Source organism: Tinamus guttatus, unplaced genomic scaffold (assembly GCF_059628265.1).
Source record: "Tinamus guttatus ecotype Peru unplaced genomic scaffold, ASM5962826v1 Tinamus_guttatus_pri_ptg000580l, whole genome shotgun sequence".
Taxonomy (NCBI): Eukaryota; Metazoa; Chordata; class Aves; order Tinamiformes; family Tinamidae; genus Tinamus; species Tinamus guttatus.
In genome coordinates this window covers 1399821-1419660 of record NW_028289114.1, presented here as the reverse complement: position 1 = coordinate 1419660, position 19840 = coordinate 1399821, and the positions used below count along the sequence as shown (strand labels likewise).

The following is a 19840-nucleotide window of genomic DNA, read 5'->3' as shown; positions in this document are numbered from 1 at the left end:
GGAGGTGGTCTCTGCAGCCAGGGCCAAGGCCCATTAGCAAGGCGGCGTGAGAGAAGGCTGCAGCGTTGCTCCCTGCGCTCTCCAGCTCTGTGAATAAGTAGGGGCCTTCGGTCTCCCGGGGCTATAAATCAGCCCCGTTCCCTAGCAGTAGAGCTCAGAAGAGCGCATTTGTTCAGCACGATTTCCAGCAGCACAAGGCCAGCATTACCAATGGGAGCTGTGCATGCCCTTGAGCCTCTGTCCGTCCTTGGAGCTGCAGACTGCGGCGGATCCTTCTCACCTCTCACTTAACTCTGCCTCTCCCTGCAGAACCTCAACGTCTCTTTCCAAGGCTGCGGGATGGATTCCTTGAGTGTAAGGGCCATGGACACGGACACGCTCAGCCAAGTGAAGGAGAAGATTCTGGAGGCCTTTTGCAAGAACGTCCCGTACTCCCAGTGGCCAAGGGTGGAAGATGTTGATCTTGGTAAGGGCTGGTTTCGTTAGACAGGGCGTTCTTACACCCAGGATGAAGGAGTGCAGGTTGCACGGTGGTTCAGGAAGGGGCTGTTAGCTGAAGCAGGCTGCTGCGAGGGCTCGCCTCCGGACAGACTTTGCCTGGGAATGGTCTCTGAGGAGGAGGGGCAGGACCAAATCTGCATGGTCTGGGTGCTGTAGGAAACCATGTTACGCCTCGCTCTGCTGGGGCAGGTCATGGTGGGACAGGGATGGAGGGAGAGGTGTGTCCTGTCACGCCACTCCAAGCAGGGACCCCTGTCCCCTCTTCCAGCTAGACCAGCCCTAGCCCAGGAGCTCCAGTCTCTGGGGTCGACCCTGGAAGTGCTACGGGCCATTGGAAAAGCCTCTGCTCTTAGTGCAGGGGCTGTGAATTCGGACTCTGCAGCCCTGCGCGGGGGGCTCCGTGCCCTCTTCGTGCCCGTTGTCACCTTCTCTCTTCTCTGTGCAGAGTGGTTTGCCACGAGCACCGACAGCTACATCCTGCGGGACCTGGACGACACCTCCGTGGTGGAGGATGGCAGGAAGAAGCTCAACACACTGGCGCACTACAAGGTAACCCTGCGGCGGGCAGACCCCGCTGCCTTGGGCTGCCCTCCGAAGCACGGCCGTCGGGCGCGAGCGGAGGCTGCCGTGGCTCCACGGGCACCTCTGCGGAATAGACATCTGCCCTGTCGAGAAGCTCGTTAGTGTTGCAACACAGTGAAACTAATTAAATTCTCTTCATGCAAAACAAGTTATTCTGCACAACAGAAAGAGGGAAAAAAGCTCCTATTCCCAGTGGCCACCAGCCTGGCTGATCAGTATCACACTCCTCTTGATCCCCATTCCTGCTAAAATCATGGCAAAAGCGTCACTGCCTCCCTTGGGAGCAGACACGGGGGATGCTGAGGCCAAGGCTGGTGGACAAATGTGGAGAGTCAGAGTGTATTCTTGTCTGCTTTTCGCTTACAGTTAAATGAAACTGGAATATTTTATTTGATTTCCACATTCCCTGGTAAACGTAATCCTCGCTGCTCTGCAACAGTGCCTGGAAAACCAGAGATGGAGCCGGGTGCTTGTTGATATTGTTATGAGAAGGAAGCAGAGCCTCAAGTGCGGTGCTGGGTCTGCTGAGCTGAGAGCCAGAGATGCAGATCAAACACATGGTGCCCAGCGTGGCGGGTTTGGCTTCCTGTCCTTTCCAGCGAACGGCATCTCTGCAGCACAGCAGCATCACTTTTCTTTCAGTAGTCCAGTGTCAACATACAAATTTCCCTGCGATATGTACCTGATTCTCGTAGTGTTTGAGAAGCTCCTCGTGTTGTTTGTGCACCCAAAGCTCCTCATGCTGCATGTGCAGACAGGCAGTGCTGCTGTCGCCATCACCGCCGGGACAGGGGCAGCGCCTGCACTGGTGGTGCCAGCGGTGCCGCCGCTCCGTGTGGAGCCCCTCTCGCCCTGCCGCACAGCAGGGCGCCCGCGTCCTGCGTCCCGCGCCTGAGCCGCTGCCGCCCGTGTCCTTACTGTGCCTGTCACCCGCAGATCCCCGAGGGAGCGTCGCTGGCCATGAGCTTGCTGGACAAGAAGGACACCACGCTGAGCCGAGGTGAGAGCGCCTGGCGCGGCAGGACGCGCTGCGGGCGCCTGGGAGGCCGAGGGCCGGGCGCCTTCGGGCAGAGCTTGGCACGGCTCACGCTGCCCTTGTGCGTGGGGGATGTGAGCGCATGGCACTGTGAGGAAAAGCAGGTTTTTGTGGCCATATCTGCAAGGTTATCTACCGCTATACGTCAGACTGTGCGGAGTCACAAGCCAACACAGACAAAAATTCATGTTTCAACAGTGAGTCAAAGCCCTGTCTCTCAGTTGGTGAGACAGAAATAGGGCTCCCCTGGTGTCCAAAGCGGAGCTCACAGCCTGTGGCAGGTCGCAGCACAGCTCTGCCACGCTGCACTGGGATGGGTAGAGAAGGTGTCCCCCATTTCAAGAACAGACAACGAGTCCATGTCTGTCATGAGCCCTTTCCCCCAGGTTGGAGGTGCTGCTCGGCTGCCTCTCCCAGGTAGAGCTGGGGGCACCAGGACAAACGTGGCCAGGCACCATGGAGCGACCTGGCTTTAGGACAGGGCACCTGTGTGTCTGTGTGATGTCTCAGACTGCTCTTTTTCTTTACAGTGAAGGATTTGGATACCGAAAAATACTTCCATTTGGTGAGTGTCCTGCCTGGAAGCCACCAGGGTTAGTGGCTGTCCCACGCGGGGCTGCGGCGAGGCTCCTGTGGGTGCTTCCTCCGTGGGAAGCAGCTCCGTGGGAAGAGGGAGAGCGCGTCCGCGTGCAGAAGCTCTGCTCCGTCCCGCTCCTGCGGTCGTGGGCAGCAGCGTGGCCGGGAGGGCTCCGCAGGGATGGCAGGCGCGTGCCAGCGTGCGAGCACTGCCCCCAGGGGGTGACACTTGTCGTTCGCATTGTTCGGGTATTGACATAATAACTGAACACACGTTACTGCTGGCAGCCATCAGGAGGGAGGAAAAGGGAGTTGTGATCCTAACCTCGGTGCCAGCACGTGCGCTCCACGCGCCTCGCCGTTACGACGCCGCCAGCTCGCGCGCGGGGCAGGCTCTGCCCGCGGGGCTGCTGCACCCCGCGCGAGCGCTGCCGTGGGCCGGAGCGAGCCCTGCGTGTGGGGCCCTTCTCCGCGGGCTGAGGCGCCAGCTGTGCCACCCTGCGGGATCGGTGCTTGTTAGCGCCTCAGCGAGGCCCAAAGAGACACCCAAAGGGTATCTGTGGAAAAGCTTTAGCACGGTGGGACGCAACGAAAACTACCAGGATGGCAAAACAAGTGCTGCGGCCTGGCCTGGCTGGCAGCAGCGCGGGGAGCTCGAAGGGCTGCCCGGCCCCACAGCTGGTGGCCGTGGGGCATCCCTGGCCACGTCACCCCGGCTCAGCGGGCGCGCTGCCCGTCCCCCCTCCACAGGGTTATTGGTTCCTGCTGTGCACCACTCCAAAAGCACGGAGTGCTGCATGCTGCTGAAAGCTGGAGGGAAAAAATGTGTTATGAGCAACAACAATATTTTACAGCTTTTTTTTTCCTATGCTAATGCTTCCCTTCCCGAACGGAGTAGGCGCACACTGCACGGATGCACGTGTGCACGGAGAGGGGCAGGAAGATGAACATGCGCATGTGAAGCGATGCCAGGATGCACTTAGCTGGCTTCCTAAACCACCAGAGAGTGGCAATTAACTGACTGGCCAATGGGATATTTATTTCTGTTTTAAAAAAGGCCAGGGTGGGAATACCAGCTGGTTGTTGTTGCACTTTTTCCAAATGTAAAAAAAGCATCTTTCTGTCTTGTCTTGTGCTTGGCTTCTGAGCACACCGGTGTGCTTCATGGAGATGAGAGAGCAAGCAGAGTGAAATGCAAAATGAGAGTGATCTAGATGAAAGAAGCAGTAAAGAGAGCAAGAGAAACAAATGTCAGGAAAAAAGAATGAGTAAATTACATTTTAAAGCCACATAGGGATGTATTTGTAACACAATAACTTATTTTTTAATTGAATTGCATATGCAACTGAATTTCTATAGCTCGAGGGAAACCCAATGTGGCAATTCCAGGACAGGAATTCTGAGTATGTTTTGTTTTTTGCATTGACCCAGGTCCTCCCAACCGATGAATCCACCGAACATAAGAAGTCCCACAGACAGAGCCATAGGAAAAAAGTCCTCCCGGAGATCTACCTGACCCGGCTGCTCTCCACAAAGGTGAGGGGCACATAAAAGGAGCAGGACACCTCCCTTTGTGGCATTGAAGCCTTGGCTAGAAGGGTTAATCCAGGGGAGGCGCGTGGTAGGCCAGAGCTGAGCCTGGGTTTCCGCAGGGGGAGATTCCGCCGGGAGAGGAGTTGGGGACGCTCAGCCCTGGGAGCGGGAGGAATGTCTGCTCACTCTTAACTCAGATTTGAACTTCCCCGTCCTCTGAGCCTGTTCAGATCCAGCAGTTGGGCTCCGAGCCCATCTTTAATCCCAGCATGATGCCTTGCTGGAGCAGAGATCACAGGAGTGGCCAGCAGTCTCTAGGCTTCTTTGTATTTACTGTGCAGAACAATCACAGATGTGAGATCCTAGCAGTAGGAAAGAAAGCCTCCATGCCAAAAGAAATTAAACCCAAATGCAAGTTAATTATATCACTGCGCACAAACAAACCTTTCCCTCCCCGCTTCCCTCTTCCTGCCCCCTCCTGCAGGCAGCAAAGCACTTCCCTTGTGCAGACCAGTCGGAGCCCCCTTAGACCATGTTTCTGGGCTCCGGGGCGGATGCTTTTCCAGCTGACATTGTGTGCCTTGTCCCACAGGGCACACTGCAGAAGTTCCTGGACGACTTGTTCAAAGCCATTCTCAGCATCCGAGATGATAAGCCGCCCGTGGCCGTGAAGTATTTCTTTGACTTCCTGGAGGAGCAAGCAGAGAAAAGAGGGATCACAGACCCTGACACTCTGCACATCTGGAAGACCAACAGGTTTGGAAGCGAAGATGTCGTCTTGCTTGCTCGCTTTCCAGCTCTCAGGACCAGCAGCTGCAGAGCTTTGGTGGCCTGGATTAATCATTAGGTTGCTAAAAGAAGAACCGATGAGGGACTTGAGAAACGAGCAGTGGGGACCAAAAGATGAGAAAAATGCGGGTTTGGAGCGCTTTGAACAGGCATGGGGCTTAGCGAGCTCGGGGGAGCTGCAAGGAGCGGCAGCGGCAGATAAGGGCAGAACAAAGCGGCGCTGCTGTCAGTAACGCGAGCGAGGCGGGAAGGGGAAGGATGACGGGAGCAGCGGCACTGCTAGCTCCCAGCACCGAGGAAGCCGAGGCAGATCCCAAAATCATGTCAGGCCTCAGAACATCACAGAGATTTTCAAATCAGCATATTTGGCTCCTTGCCACATGCTTTCTGGCTTCTCAGCCTTTGGGGGCATGTTTCAGACTTATCTCCATGCCCATGCTCGGACTCTGGGGCATTTGCAGGACCCTGTGTTGATACTGTAGCAACGTCCTGGCATCTGCAGCGCAGCCCAGGGAAGAGCCGGGGGTCTTGGGAAGGGGCAGGGGCCAGGGTGGGATGAAGAAGGGACAAAACCAGAAATTTGTCAGAGCACAGGGAGGTGGTGGGAGCGTGGCAAGACGCTTGGCTCTTGAGGCCACAGGGCTACTGCCCTTCCAGCCTATCACGGGGCAGTGAACACGGGATTGTCCGGGACAGCCCACGGCTCTGACACGGAGCTACAAATGTGCCTAAGCGCCGTTGCCTGCAGCCGTAGAGCAGTCAGACCTGTAGGAGCCTCCACCCACGAGCAGGGGTGGTAGGAAGGGTAGCATGGCACCGAAACTGCTGTGGTCGAATGGGCACTGAAATAACTGGAGGAGAAAATGGTGAAAGAGAGCAGAAAAGATAACACGCAAAATGACTAACGGGGCCAGGCTCACCCATCGGAGCCAGGCAACCACTAACAGCAGGGAAATGCCAAAGCACCTAGCAGCAAAAGGAAACAAAACTCCAAAACAGTGAGCACAGAAACTGTCTCAAAAGCCACTTTCAGGTGAAAGAGCTGGTCCCTGCTGGCACAAGGGCCAGCGCAGTGTGACGGCAGAGCAGGGACAGGCTGCACGGGAGGGCTCCTGGCTGTGCTTCAGGCTGCAAAAATGTCCCCTCAGAGTTAACGTGTGCTCGTGCCTCAAGCTAGCCGAGCAACCCGCATTGCCAGGCCGTGATCGAGTAACGGAGCCTGTCCTGGCATTTCCCTCATCCCCGTTCCTTCCTATCAATCTCTGCTGCATGTCTGCTCCTTGGCTCTCCTCTCACAACTCACTCGGTGTGTCTGGCTCGCTTCCTTTGCAGCCTACCGCTGAGGTTTTGGGTCAACATCCTGAAGAATCCCCAGTTTGTGTTCGACATTGACAAGACAGACCACATCGACGCCTGTCTCTCGGTGATAGCCCAGGCCTTCATCGACGCCTGCTCCCTATCCGATCTGCAGCTGGGCAAGGTACAGTGCACGAGGGCATCTAGGGAAGCCAGGCACAGACAAACGTCGTAGGGAGAGATTTCTGGAGGGCCAACAGCTCACCCCAAAGGAAGCCTGACGCTCATCAGATGCTCAGACTCGTAAGGTCTAGTTTTTGACTTGGTGAATCCTTCCCCCTCCCAGTTTTCTGGGTTTGACCTTAACATGTGTCCCTTCTCTGCCACAGCTAGCACTCAGAGTGGGAGCCCCTGGCCACAGCTGTGATGGGCAAAGGGCAGAAGCCTCCAGTCTGCAAAGCTCAGCGGATAGAGACCTAGTTGGTGACTTGTGTCATTGTCTTCTTGTCCCATCACTACCAAAAAGCTACCCCCAGCTTAGTCAGCACAACTTCTGCAGCACTTCCCCAGGAAGGAAGAGCCGTCCCCATAAGGAGTTGGGCTGGTTTGTCAGCAGACAAAGAGTCTCTATCGCTGGCCAGGGCACGGGGACAAACATACGGCATGGTGTGTGGATGGGTCTTTGCTCTGTACCGAGGCACAACACAGAGCGTGGGCAGGCGCCACGCAGCAGCTCAGCTCCCTCACACTGGGCTGTTTTCCTGGGACGGCATCAATCTAGGCATCCTGTGAAAAAAACAGTCATGTAAACTCCCAAGATAGAATGGAAAACCATGGTGTACCACTGACAGAAAGAACTAAAGTTTCACTTGCAGCTTTCTGCACAGTTCCCACCATGTGTCCTGCATCAGAAACCTGCAGGGCGGAGGAGACTCCTGCCTGGGCAGGTGACCGGGGCCGTCGCGCAGGGAGGCTCTGTTCCGCTCTCAGTGTGCGGCTCTGCCTCGGGCTGCTCTGTCCCAGCCGCAGGCAGCAGAGCAGCCCCTGGCAGAGCTGTGGCACCCGCGGCGGAGCGCTCGGAGCCGGGGCAGCCGCGCGCTGCCCATGGACACGTCTCCCTCGCACTGCGGTAGCTCTGGCCTGCACGTGAGGCCCTGAGGGCCGCGGCAGAGCCGCTTGGGAAGCTCCGCGCAGCCCTCGCCATCCTCCGAAGGCCTGGGCTGGCTCTGTCCTGCCCGTCAGCATCCCACGCACCTCCCACGTGTTTTAGTGTTCCCCCTCCAGCTTAGCTAAGCATGGTGGTGACATTTGAAACTTCCCAACATAAATAAGTTTTATTAGCAAATGCTATAAATCGTCCCCTGCCGCCCCCGGCCCAGGGGCTGGCGGCCGCACAGTGTGTGACGTAGCGGCCACCCTGGGGAGAGGGGGTTGTCCCGCTGCCCGCATTCCTCCCCAGCGAGAGCAACAGGAAGCCTTTACTGGGAGAGATTAATACGAGAGGAAGATCTAATGAGCCCTTGATTTTTTGTTTGTTTGGGTTTGAGACTTTTTTTTTGCATCTGTTACGAAACACCTACAATTTGTCCTTGTCAAGCTGTGGATGAGGGGAAGAGGGGTCAGCCGGAGTCAGACAGCAGATGGAAACGTTTCTCAGGGATACAATAGCATAAGTGAAGGAATTGTTGAGTAATGTGGGAAGAATAAATCCTCAGCACAGAACTCAGTCTGCACATACACACAGTATATCACAGAATGTTTCCCAGCCCTGATTCCTCCACAGATCTCAGCGTGTTCAATTGTGTCACTCCCCATGCTGCAAATGGAGAGCCGAGTCAGAGCCCATGCACTTAGTGTGCAACTAGCAACAAACAGCCTCCTCTTTATAATACAGACCGGAAAACTCACGTTAAAAACTCGCTAAAAAGGAGAGGTGGGATGGGTTTCTTGTGCGTTTCCAGAGAGAAGAGCTGCTCTAGGCCGGCTCCGCGGGCTGCGTGTCCCCGCGCCGGCTCGTCGCCGGGTTTGTCACGAGCCGCGGCGGGCTCTGGTGCTGCCGCCGGCGCCCCGATCCCTGCGGCCTTGGCCACCGATGGCAGCAGAGCCTCCCGCTGGGCCGAGTCCTGCGGCGCTGCGTAGGCTCTGGAGCCCATCCGCAGTCCAAACCCCGCGAGCTGAAGGCGCTTCCCTCCTCTGGTCCTGATCAGGGAATGGTCCCTGCATCCATGGGCGGATCGCGCTCCTCTCGGTCCCAGGAGCCCAGGCTGTGCCCTGCAGGGTATGAGGCAAGGCCCGCAGGCGAGTTCATTCCCGGGGCGATGACGCCACTGGGGCAGAGGTACCAGGGGTTGGAATCACTCATGCCTCTGTTCGCAAGGCCTGCAAGAGGGGTTGTGCCTTTACTGGTATAACCTGAGAGCGTGGCAGGGAGGTTAAAACTGCTCTGCCCAAGTTGACATTAATCATGAGAACTCAGTATTTTCCCTTAATTACTTTGCACGCACTGAATATAGGCCAGACAGGCTGCATTAGCCAATGCAAAATAAATCAAAGTTACATTAAAAATCCAAGATCAACGTTTCAACTGACAAAGTTCAGTTTGCCTCCACTAAAGAGCTTTGTTCTTCAGCTTAAATCAAGCTGGCTGCTTGAGAGACCCAAGTAAATGCATGCAAGAGCCCATCACTTGCTATCAATTCCCCAGGCAGCCTTGGCACACCAGTGTGTTATCCAGCTCTCTCGTGCTCTTCAAGGGAGAGTCACCTGGCAACAAGCTGCTTCACCTGACCCAGTGCACATTTTTAGTCTGCCCTTGCTGCAAATTAAAACGTACTCACTTAGACAACCTTCGCTTGCATTTAAGCTAGCAGGTTTGTGGCCCGTACGGGGGGGATCAGCAGCAGACAGTTGTGTGCAGAGAGGCAGCACACGGTGCTAGCGCAGCAGCACCGCGCACCTGTGCGAGGAGCTCTGTCCTCAGCAGTTCTGTGCCTCGCTGCCATTCCAGCACTGCTCTCTGGTTACAGCCAGGCTCAAAGATTTTTAGCTGGTTCCTGACCCAGTTGTAGCTGAAGTCTGTGTTTGACAGCCAACACTTCAGGTTAAAAGGTTTTTCAGGCAGAAACAGGACAGTGTCTAATTTCAGTTTTGCATCCTCACCGTAGGACTCCCCGACCAATAAACTATTGTATGCCAAGGAGATCCCGGAGTACAGGAAAATAGTGCAGCGATACTACAAGCAAATTCATGACATGCCGCCGCTCAGCGAGCAGGAGATGAACGCGCACCTGGCCGAGGAGTCGCGGGTAAGCGGCCGGCGGCGCCGCGGGCGCAGCTGGGGCCGGCAGGGCCGGAGCGAGGCAGCGCTCAGCTGCCGCCCCGATACGCACTGCGAGGAAGAGACGAGAAAGGGCATTGCGCGTCAAACTAGCAGGCATAAACTTCATCTGACCTAATTCCAAGCATCTCTAATTACTGCCACGCCGCAGTAAACATCCACCAGTTAGCTTGAAACTAACCGGCTTTGGCACCGGTGGGAGGTTAATGCAGAACTCGGTGCCAGGGAGCCAGGCGGTTTGGAAGGGATCTCCACGGCCCCAGCTGCCAGGGCCGCGGGTCCCGACGCCAGGGCCGCTGCGGGCACCAGCAGCCAGAGCGCGCAGCAGCGCCCGCACCCTGCCCGGCTGCGCCGCGGCCCGGCCGGTGCCAGCGCTCCTCTGCCCGCCCTGCTCCGCCGAACGGCTTCGAGGGCCGGCGGGTGAGCAGCGCTAGTGAGGCCGCTCGTGGAAGGCTGGCTTTGAAAAAGCGAACACAGTCTCCGATGCAAATGCAGCTTCCTTACAGGACTCCAAAGCCCAGCTGTGTCATCCCAGCAGTAGCAAACACCCAGTCTAAACCTTTGGTTAATCTAGTTTAATCTCTGCTGCCGACTGGTCTTGAGCTCACCTGTTGCACCAGGCTGACCTGCCTCCCCTCTCTGTTCTGTCTTCCATAAAGAAATACCGGAACGAGTTCAACACCAACGTGGCCATGGCCGAGATATACAAGTATGCCAAGAGATACCGCTCCCAGGTAAGTGGGTTTGGTTATGCTCAGGCCATTGGATTACCTCCAGAGGGAATAATAAGATGAGTTTTGCAAGCAGGTAACCAGCTACCTGCATCCAGTCCCACAAAAGGGGATTTTTTTTTTTTTGTCTAATCCCATGTTCTTGTATACATGCACACATGGACATGCTCTGCTCTTCCTTGGTCAATGACTTACTAGAAGATAAGGTCACCTATTCCCAGCTGATTTTATCAGTGTTTCACTGTGCTGGTTAGTTTGAAGCCAGTCTGACCAATGTGTAAATCCCTGGGTGCTTTCGGGAAGGCAGAGAGCCCTGGTGCTGTCCTCACCCGAAAGGGCCCACCAGCCCCAACTGCTTCCCAGCGCCACTGCGCCCCTGCAGCACAGGGCACTGAGGAGCAGACTCAGTGCAGTGATCTGCATCGTGCCTTCCCATGCACCTTGGTGCCAGCCCAAAGCTCAGCTGGGCCCTAGAGCAACCGGCCGCAGCAGGAGCTGCACTCGCCACGTGCGGAGCTCCGGAGCCGGCCCTGGTCTGGTGGGACCTGGGATTGGTAGGGCTGGGGGACACGGCCTCATGTACACCATCTCCTGCAGATAGTGACGGCGCTGGACAACAACCCCACGACGAAGCGCACGCAGCTCCAGCACAAGTTTGAGCAGGTGATTGCACTCATGGAAGACAATATCTACGAGTGCTGCAGCGAAGCCTAGGCTGGCTGCGGCCCTGGAAGTGACCTTGTGTACAGTGCACTGCCCTAGGGAACATGCCTTTGACTGCGGCTACACCTGGATTATGGCCTGCCAGGGTCACTCTGCAACCGGCCTGGTGGTGGGGTGGGCCTGGCCCCTGGCTGAAGGGCTTCCTCTTGCAACGAGAAGCCCCGAGACACCTTTGTGAGCAGCTTGAAAACCCTCTGATCTGCACTGTGGCAGCCATAACTTATTTGCTGTTTCAAGGGAGAAATGGAGGCATGACACTTGTGGCAAACACAGTTAACCACTTCTTTCTAATCAGCTCCTGAGCAGTCAGTGAGCTGCCCGCATTCCTATTTCCAGAAGAGACTACTCCTGGACAAGGGACTGTGCTGCAGAAACTGCAAGAGTAGATGCAAAGCAGACGGGGAGCCTCAGGGAGGAACAGCACGGGCTGTCAAAGCAATGGCAGAGCTCCCTTCCACACTATCCTGCCGCTATCTGCGCCTTTCCAACACCAGGGACTCTCTCAGCTGTTCACTATCTGCTGCATTCTGTGTATTTTTGTGCCTTTTATTTTTGTACTGTATGTGTAAACATAACCACTCCTCCAACCAAGACTCGGGCAGCACAGGGAGCTGGGGGCTGAGATGAAGCAGTTGCTTCCCCAGTAGCAGGGACTGTTGAAAGCACATTAGCCGCGCCAGGACCAGCCGCTCCCACGCCGGAGGGAGCGCGAGGCACTGGGCAGCGCTGCAGAGGCAGCTCCCCATGCCCAATGGCCCCAGGTCTGTGTGTGCAGTGGACCCGGGTTGCGCTGGAGTTGGCCAAAACCCCATAAGATACAGCCAGCTGGGCAGGGGAGGGATGAGACCCTCCTGCTGCACCTCCATTCCACGCCCGGTGCGTGCGCACGCAGCCTGCGCTGCACCAGCGCGGCACAGGTCCCGAGAGCATGTGGGTCAGCTCCTGCTGCTGGGACGGAGCAGGAGGGAGCGGTGAGGCAGGTCCGCGGGCAGCACCTCCACACGCAGCGCAGCGCCCTCGAGCCCCAGCCCAGGCGCTGCTCGAGGGTCTGCCTCGAAGCCGGGCTGGGGAAGCGGGGGCAGCGCTGTGGCGGGCCCGGCCTAACGCCGGCGCGCTGCGGCCTGCGGGGCGCTGCGCGCAGGCCAGCGGATGGCTCCAGCAGCGCCACGCGCGGAGGGCGAGCGGGCAGCGCGCTCCCCATGGGGCCGGCACCAGCATGCAGCGCTGCTGCCAGCGTGTGCCAGGGCCTGCGGCCGCACCGCCGTCCCCCTGCCTCTGCGTACCAGCTCCCGGCCTGCTCCCCTGGCTGCTGGCATCTCCTCCTGCCTGGGCCAGGGGACCGGACACCTCCGAGCTTTCCTGGGTCACCCACGGGCCCTCTTCACACGCCAACACCACACGTGTGACACCAGAGCTCATACACAGGCCAAGGCAAGCTGCCCGCGAAGGCCCACCTGCAGGCACCACATTCAAACTGCCAAATGCAAGAAAAAGAGAAAAAAAACCCCACTATTACTACCTCACTCCAGGCAGGGTCTAAGGGGAGCCTCCATCACTCACCAGCTGGCAAGGATACAACCCAGCATCAGATGACTTTGGTCCTCCAAAGCTCCCCGCAGGCAGGTAGTCTCCATCCCATGGTTGTCAACAACGCCGCAAGCAGTTCTCAGAAATTGGGACACAGAAGTTGTGTGTGTATATAGATATCTATTTTAAACAAATGATAAACTTTATCCAGTACATTAAATGGGGGAGGGGGGAGGCTAAGGAGGGGAGGGCAAGGGGAGGAACAAATTTTTCTTTTTAATAGAGCTACAGGAGAAGTACATACACTGTGGAGGTTTCAGGTCTTTGCTGTGGGTGTGCTATTGGAATAGACATTTTAAGAATGTAGCTGGGCTACATGTTATTTTGAAAGTAATTTCAAGAAAAATTCTTGATTTTTTTTTCTTCTTTTAGAAACTGTGAATAGCTGCCAGAGATATAGGCAGGCCCAGTACAGGGAAGGCAAAAAGGATTAAGGTGGTAGAGAAAGTTGAGCTTGGCTGGACGTGGTAGACAGGGCCATGGAGCATTTGCCCATGTTGTTAGGAGGGAAGGATATAGGCAAGGGGGCTGCAAGTGCGTCTTGCCTCCAGGTGACGTGACTGGGCCATGGATTGGGCCTCTTGCTTTATTATTTAATTTTTTTTTTTCTTAAGCAGAAGCAAAATAAAATAAGTAGTTGCTCTGACCATTTCAAAGGAAAGGAAGCTTGAGGGTTCATAGAGCTGCTGGGAATCCCTGAGCCCTTTGTAACACATTTCAGACCTTTGACATGTGTTGTGGGTGTAGTGCCCTTACCTGCTGTGTCGTGGAAGTGGCAGACTCTCAGAAAAACCTATCTTTGTAATAAAACAAGGTGCTGAAGCTGTGTGCAGAGTCCTGGCGTGCATGACTGAAGGGTGCTCTGAGGGTGTGCAGGCCCAGGGGGCTCATGAGTGTCATCCTCATGAGCACCACAAGTTGATGCTTAGCACAGCTAAGTCTAGTCATATAATGACTTGGCTCCTTCAAGCTAGGGAGGAAGCCTGCACATACAGCTAGCAAGGAGCAGGGCTCTTACCACAGTCTGCTGCGAGACACATCCACACCAGCGAGCTGCTCAGCCCTCAGGGTGTCAGAGGGCTGGTGAACCCTGCTCAGGTACTACAGCAGGTCACAGCCCAGCCCCAGGGGACACTAGTTTCAGTCCCATTAAAGATGCATCAGTAAGACCAACACGAAAGTTAAACAAGAAGTTAAGTTTGCTCAGCTGTTGCTTAAGCCCAGGAACAAGGCCAGAAGCCTCAAGGGCATCAGCAAGACCAGCTGAAGATTAGCAAAATCCTCTTCAGGCAGCGAGTTCAGCTTCCCCGCATTTCCTCCAGCCAGGAGGACTGCAACCCTTGGCATTACCAGGGTGACCTTCTGGAGGGTTCTGTTCTGCAAAGGCCAGGAGCGATTCAGGCATGTGAACCGTTACGTGGAAGTGTTCGTGCCTTTACCCGCAGGCACTTGGCATGGAGAATCAGCGGCCGCACTAGCATTGCAGAACTCCACAGACACCCCAGACCCAAGAGCACCATCCCCAGTGGGGCACTGGCAGCCCCAGCACTGGGGACCCCAACATGCAGCACAGTGTGGCCTGGCACAGCGTGGCCCAGCCTGCTGTCCCAGCTGGGCTGTAGCCCAGCTCAGGCAGCTGTTAGTGCAAGGACAGGGCCAGGTTCTCTGGGGACTGGAGGCAGTAGCCACCCAACTTGTATGAGAGTGAAACAGCTTTATTAGTAAAAGGTGAGCACACAGTTAAAACCCCTCCAGGGAGCAAAAACAACCAAGACCAATGTGGCCAGGCTCCACCAGCCACTCTGGGGGCACTAAGCTGCCTTCTTGCCCGCAGCCTTGGGGGCATTTGCAGCCCCTCGCCCTCCCTTCTGCTGCCCGGGGCCTGCCGGCTTCCTGCCTTTGGCCTCCTTCTTGGGGGCAGCTGCACCAGGTGCTCGGCCTCTGCCTGCCGCTGCCGGGACTTTCTGTGCTGCCGCCTCGGCCCCGGCGGAGCGGCCGGCTGCCTCCTCGCTGGGAGCGCGCGGGGGCCGGCGGCCGCGGCCTGCCTGTTTCTCCGCGTTGCTCCAGGGCTTTGCGGGAGCTGGTGGCCGGGGCTGGAAGGGAACGAGGGGAGGAAGCAGTGTCTCAGGATGAGGCAGCAGCACTATGGCCGCAGCTGGCACCCACCTGGCACACTCACCTCTGTTTTCTTCACCCGGGGCTTTGGCCGTGCTGCTGCAGCGCCTGCGGGAGGATGGCGGCCATCAGCCCCACAGCAGAGCACCCCAGGGCAGGCACAGCACCTGCAGCCCTCCCGGGCACGGGGCCTCCCGCTCTTACCGGGCTTCTTGGCATCAGGGCTGCGGGTGGCTGCAGCAGCGGCCTGGGGAGCCGTCCTGCCAGCTGCGGCCGCCTGTCCTGGTGCCTGGCCCTGCCGCTGCTTCTGAGGTGCAAGCTGGGAACAACAGGGGCCACATGGGGACAGCTGCAGGACACCTGCTGTGTCCACACCAGGGTAGCCATCCCAGGCTGCCTGCTCACCTTGAACCTGCCAGAGGCACCCAGGGCGGCGGAGTCATGGGGCCGCACCAGGAGTCCGCGGTTCAGCCCCACGGCCAGCGCGCGCTTCAGCAGGTGCTTGAGGCGCACGGCATCCACAGACGGGTACGTGGCCAGGATGTAGCGCCTGATGGCCACCGTCGAGGTGCCCCGCTTGTCGCCCCGCGCCTCCAGCGCCTCCACCACCATGGTCAGCGTGGGCGGGTGCCGGCGCCGCTGCACAGCCGGGGCCCTGGGACCCACCGCACTCCCTGAAGCACCTGCGGGCAACGGAGGGACTGCGGCTCCGAATACAGCACCCGGATCCAGCGCTGCCAGCCCTGGAATCGCCTCCCTGAAGGCACCAACCCCACAGCTGCAAAGGCCCCAGCACTGGGAGGACAAGCCACTCCTAGCCCCTTACCCCAGGGATCAGCCATGCTCAGCCCCAGAGGGAGCAGCCACCCCTCACCTGGCAGAGGCTCCATGGCAAGCACCCAGCTCAGCTCAGAGCCACACCGTCCCAGGCAGCAGTGCCAGCCTGTGGCTGCCTCCGCCATCTTTAAGCATTGGCCAGGCCCCATGTGCAGCCAGTTGCCCTGATTAGGGCTTAGGTGCCCACAGCTGCAGGCTGCTGCCTTGGGAGCAGCTGGGTGCTGGAACGGAGCCAGGCACAAGGTGGGAATGGGCTAATGGCCATGGGGTACGTGCCCACCATGAGCCAGTCCCACTGCTGCTGCAGGAAGGGGCTCCATGTGCTCTCCTGCTCCTGCGGCTCCTGATGGTGTCCAGCACCTGGGCCAGGCTCCCATGAAGCCGCCCGTGCCGCGAGCAAGCCCCGAGCCCTTCCTCCCTTCCCTCCAAAACCCGCAGCGGCTGAATCAGACATCAGCCCAAACGCTGAATTATTCATAAGCCCCTAATCTTTAGATTTCACTGAATATGCAGAAGTATCGATAAAAAAAATAATGAGAGAATTGTACTTGCAAATTGCTCTTTATTAAAGGTTTAACTTGCGTGGTTTCTATATGTTCCCTATCAGACCCAGCAAAGCTGCATAGGATTAGAAATCAGAGAGGATAATAATGTACAAAAATAGTTTCAAATGTTGATAACACTGAACAGCGAGAAAAACATCTTATTTGTATAGCTGAGCTAAAAATAAAAACGAAGAACACTGCTACAATTGCAGCACGCCGTCTTGTAGCGCGTGAAGCGTATGCGGCTGCCTCCAGCCATCTGCTCGCCGCCTCGCTGCCCGCCGAGCAGGGGAGCCTCGCGGCGCCCGCCTGCCCCGGGGCGCCAGCGCCGCCCGAGCGCCTGCCTGGGCGGGCGCCAGACCGGACCGCGCGGGAGCCACGGCGCCGGGCAGTGTGGAGCGGCACGGGGCAGCGAGGGGCTGCGTGGGGGGCCGTGCTGCCCCAGGCCTGTTGAAGCCCCCAGGTTGCTGGGGCATCCCTGGTGTGTGGGGCAGCCAGGGCGGGGGGCAGCAATGTCCCCGGGCCTGTTGCAGCCCCTAGGGGCTGGGGCAGCCCTAGTGCGTGGGGTAGTGCGGGGTGGCGTGTGGCTACAGGGAGCGGTGATGCCCACAGCCCCTGGGCGCCCAGGGGCTGGAGCAGCTCGGGTGCAGGAGCAGCGCGGGGCTGCCTGGGGGTGACACGATGCCCGAGCCGGTACAGCCCCGGGATGCCAGGGCAGCCCTGGCGTGTGGGGCCACGTGGTGAGGGCCTCGTGGCGGCAGCGCAGCCCCAGAGCCCACGCGTAGGGACGGGTATGCAGGGGCAGTGGGGCAGCGCGGCCCCGGCGCGGGCGGGCAGGCGTCCAGCGAGTCGAGGAGAAGCGCTGCCGCGCGCCGGCGAAGGAGCTAACCCTGGCGTTTAACTGGAAATTGTGTGCTCACATTTACAGCCTGGTTCCTACTGTCAGGAGGGAGACGGCCGCCGCGCGGGGCCGTGGCCGTGGCCATGAGGTGTCCTACGCAGGGGACACCTGGCTGGTGGAGACTGAGGACGTCTCTGTCTTGCCGGCAGACGTGTCCTCATCGCCCAGCGGGTTCTTGCCACAGCAGAGCGTCGTGATCATGCAGTTGCGGAACTGGAAGAGAGTGGGCGGCCATGGACTGAGCGAGGCCGCGAGGCCCAAGTGCCCTCACCAGCCCCGGTCAGCACCTGGGTCACATTTGGTGAAGCTGGGGCTGAGGATGCTGTGCAGAGCCGAGAGGGGAGAGCACCTCATCCTCCCGCATGTGGGACGGAGCCGCCTGCACCGACCTCCTCACAGCCCCGCTGCAGCACGTGGGAGATGCCACTTACCTGCTTGTTCATGACGATATAGATCACAGGGTTGTAGATGGAGGAGCTCTTCGCAAAGAATGCCGGGATGGTCATGAAGATGGGCCCGAAGTCCGAGCCCTGGTTGGTAAAGATGTAGAAGGCGACGCTGGCATAGGGGACCCAGCAGATGAGGAAGGCGATGACCATGATGATGACCATGCGGGTCACCTCCTTTTCTGCCTTCTGGGTGGTGGCTGACTCCTGCTGCTGCGCGGCAGCCTGCGGGGACAGGGCAGCGGTGACGCGCAGGGATCAGGGACAGCGCGCCCTACAGACCCCGTCCCCATTGCACAGACCTGCCAGCCCCGACACGGCTCTCGCTGTCACTGGCCCGGGCCGGAGTAGGGCACCTAACAGGGCCAATCGGCCCTCCATCATGAGCCAGCACCCACCTCCTTCACGGTGCAGACCAGGTTGCCGTAGCAGAAGAATATGACCGTCAGCGGGATCATGAAGTGAACCACAAACATGTAGATGACGAAAGACTCGTTGTTGACCTCTGGTTTCAGGGTGTAGTAGTCAATCCCACACGAGCACTGCATGCCCTCGGGGATGTACCTGCAAGGGAGCAGCGCCAGCGGCAGGTCAGCGGCCAGCGCTGGGGAGCCCCGTCCTGGTCCAGCCCGACCCAGCCCGGCTCTGCGCCCACGCGGCTGCCGCCGTACCTGGACCAGCCGAACAGCGGGGGAGCGGCGCACGCCAAGGCCATGACCCAGGTGAACGCAACGCCCATGATGGCGTGGTTCTCCCCAAAGCGGAAGTTGCTCATGGGCTTGCACACCACGACGTATCTCTCAATGGCCAGGACAACGAGGGACCAGAGGGCAATTTCACCTGCACCAGGGAAGACACAGAGATGGGGACACAGGAACTTCAGAGGCAGCGGGAGAAATACTTGCTGATGGCAGCCTTGGGGACCTCCCTGCACTGCTGTTCCCAAGGACCCACAAGAGCAGTAAATCTCAGACAAGAGGTCAGGAAAGATAAATGAATGAAGCTGGAGTGCAAATGTAGGAGAAAGGCACGAGAACTCACCTCCTCACTACATCAGTGCCCCCGGACATAGCCCCTTTGCTGCTTCAGCTCCAGGTGCCATTCCAGGAGGCAGCGAGTACCGACCATCCCGGGTGTCCCTTCAGCTGCCTGGGTGACCTATGCAACAAGGGCCACAGGATCCCTCTCTCCTCCCGTAAGGATGGCAATGACAAGGATTTTCCCTTCCTCTTCCTCCTCCACCTTGGCAGCTCTGGCAATTATGGACTTAGCAAATCGGTTTCCTTGCACGTGGCTAAAGGCTGAAGCACCCAGCAGCGGGTGCTTTTAGACATTTTGTTGAACATCTGTTTTGCCTAAAGCCTGCCCCACCACACATAGCTCCAGCCAGACCAGCAGAAACAACCCCACAAAACGGGGAGAGCAGATTTGCCATCTCTTAGGCTAGAACACAAGCCAAAAAGACATGCAAAATCCAACGAGTGAAAAGTCTGCTACTGGTCATGTTTCACTGCTAAACTATTCTCAGGACACTCAGTAGGTGGGCACCAAAATATGTTTTTTTTTAAAAAAATAGCCATTTCTTTTGTTGCCTTGTCTTCTGCCCGGAAAGACCACATCTGCCTCAGTCCACATCAGCAGCGGACCAGGCACTTTCCAGATAGCACCCAGGTTTTTCCCAGGTCTTCTGGGTTTCCTGCCTGCCCTTCTCCCTTTCCTGAAATCTAGGGCAAATCCCGTCAGAAGAAAGTGTCTGTGTGTTTGGAGAACTCACCACCCAGGGTAGCGAAGAAGCCCTCAATGTAGCAGCCTGTTACTCCAAAGACAAAGTACCCGTTCATCGACGTGTACATGGTGGTGGTGAAGCCACCAAACACCATGAAGAGGTCGGCCACCGCCAGGTTCAGCAGGATGTAGTTGAGCGGTGTCCGGAGCTTCTTGTGCTGGATGGTGACGTAGAGTGTGAGGAAGTTGATGGGGAAGCCCAGCAGGATCAGCATGAACATGTAGGCGGCCAGTGCTGAGAACTTCCAGGGCTCAGCCAGGTAGTACTGGGGGTACTCAAAGGGGCTCCGCACCACCCCAGTCTTGTTGGACATGGGCACGTAGAAGTCTTGGCCTTCCGTGCCGTTCATGGTTGCGGTTCGCGAGGCTCTTGGGGTGCTGCTCAGCTGCTCTTGGCGGGCGGGCGATCGCCTCCGCAGCCGGCTGCGCTCGCGGGCTGTGCCGTACCAGGCAGAAGTGGCTCCGGAGCACCGGCCGTGGCCTGACACCCTTTATAACGTGCCCTTGCGCGTAAGCTCCA

General features: G+C 57.8%; 2 protein-coding genes across 2 annotated transcripts in view; one reads left to right on the top strand and one right to left on the bottom strand.

Annotated features, from left to right (window-relative positions):
* PLXND1 (plexin D1) overlaps positions 1-11695 on the top strand; it is a 68074-nt gene extending 56379 nt beyond the window's left edge. Inside the window, exons 27-36 of the mRNA XM_088534606.1 lie at positions 310-466; positions 947-1050; positions 2020-2083; positions 2650-2684; positions 4127-4231; positions 4821-4984; positions 6350-6497; positions 9478-9618; positions 10310-10384; positions 10979-11695. Coding sequence (XP_088390732.1) covers positions 310-466; positions 947-1050; positions 2020-2083; positions 2650-2684; positions 4127-4231; positions 4821-4984; positions 6350-6497; positions 9478-9618; positions 10310-10384; positions 10979-11095 — 1110 coding nt within the window. The 3' untranslated portion in view covers positions 11096-11695. The remainder of the gene's footprint in view (positions 1-309; positions 467-946; positions 1051-2019; positions 2084-2649; positions 2685-4126; positions 4232-4820; positions 4985-6349; positions 6498-9477; positions 9619-10309; positions 10385-10978) is intronic.
* A 5487-nt stretch (positions 11696-17182) lies between these two features.
* Positions 17183-19670, bottom strand: RHO (rhodopsin). The gene is made up of 5 exons (XM_088534613.1): positions 19310-19670; positions 18207-18375; positions 17934-18099; positions 17521-17760; positions 17183-17302 (listed from the first exon to the last, which is right to left on the bottom strand). The coding sequence occupies exons 1-5, from the start codon at positions 19668-19670 to the stop codon at positions 17183-17185; spliced, it is 1056 nt and encodes a 351-aa protein (XP_088390739.1).
* Between the last annotated feature and the right edge of the window lie 170 nt (positions 19671-19840).

What these genes read in the sequence shown, in the direction of transcription:
- RHO (XM_088534613.1), bottom strand. Translation starts at nt 19,670, where the DNA reads ATGAACGGCACGGAAGGCCAAGACTTCTACGTGCCCATGTCCAACAAG. An exon ending in CTTCTTCGCTACCCTGGGTG is followed by an intron (nt 18,376 to 19,309) that starts GTGAGTTCTCCA and finishes TCCCTGGTGCAG; the next exon opens with GTGAAATTGCCCTCTGGTCC. An exon ending in TGGTCTGCACCGTGAAGGAG is followed by an intron (nt 17,761 to 17,933) that starts GTGGGTGCTGGC and finishes CTGTCCCCGCAG; the next exon opens with GCTGCCGCGCAGCAGCAGGA.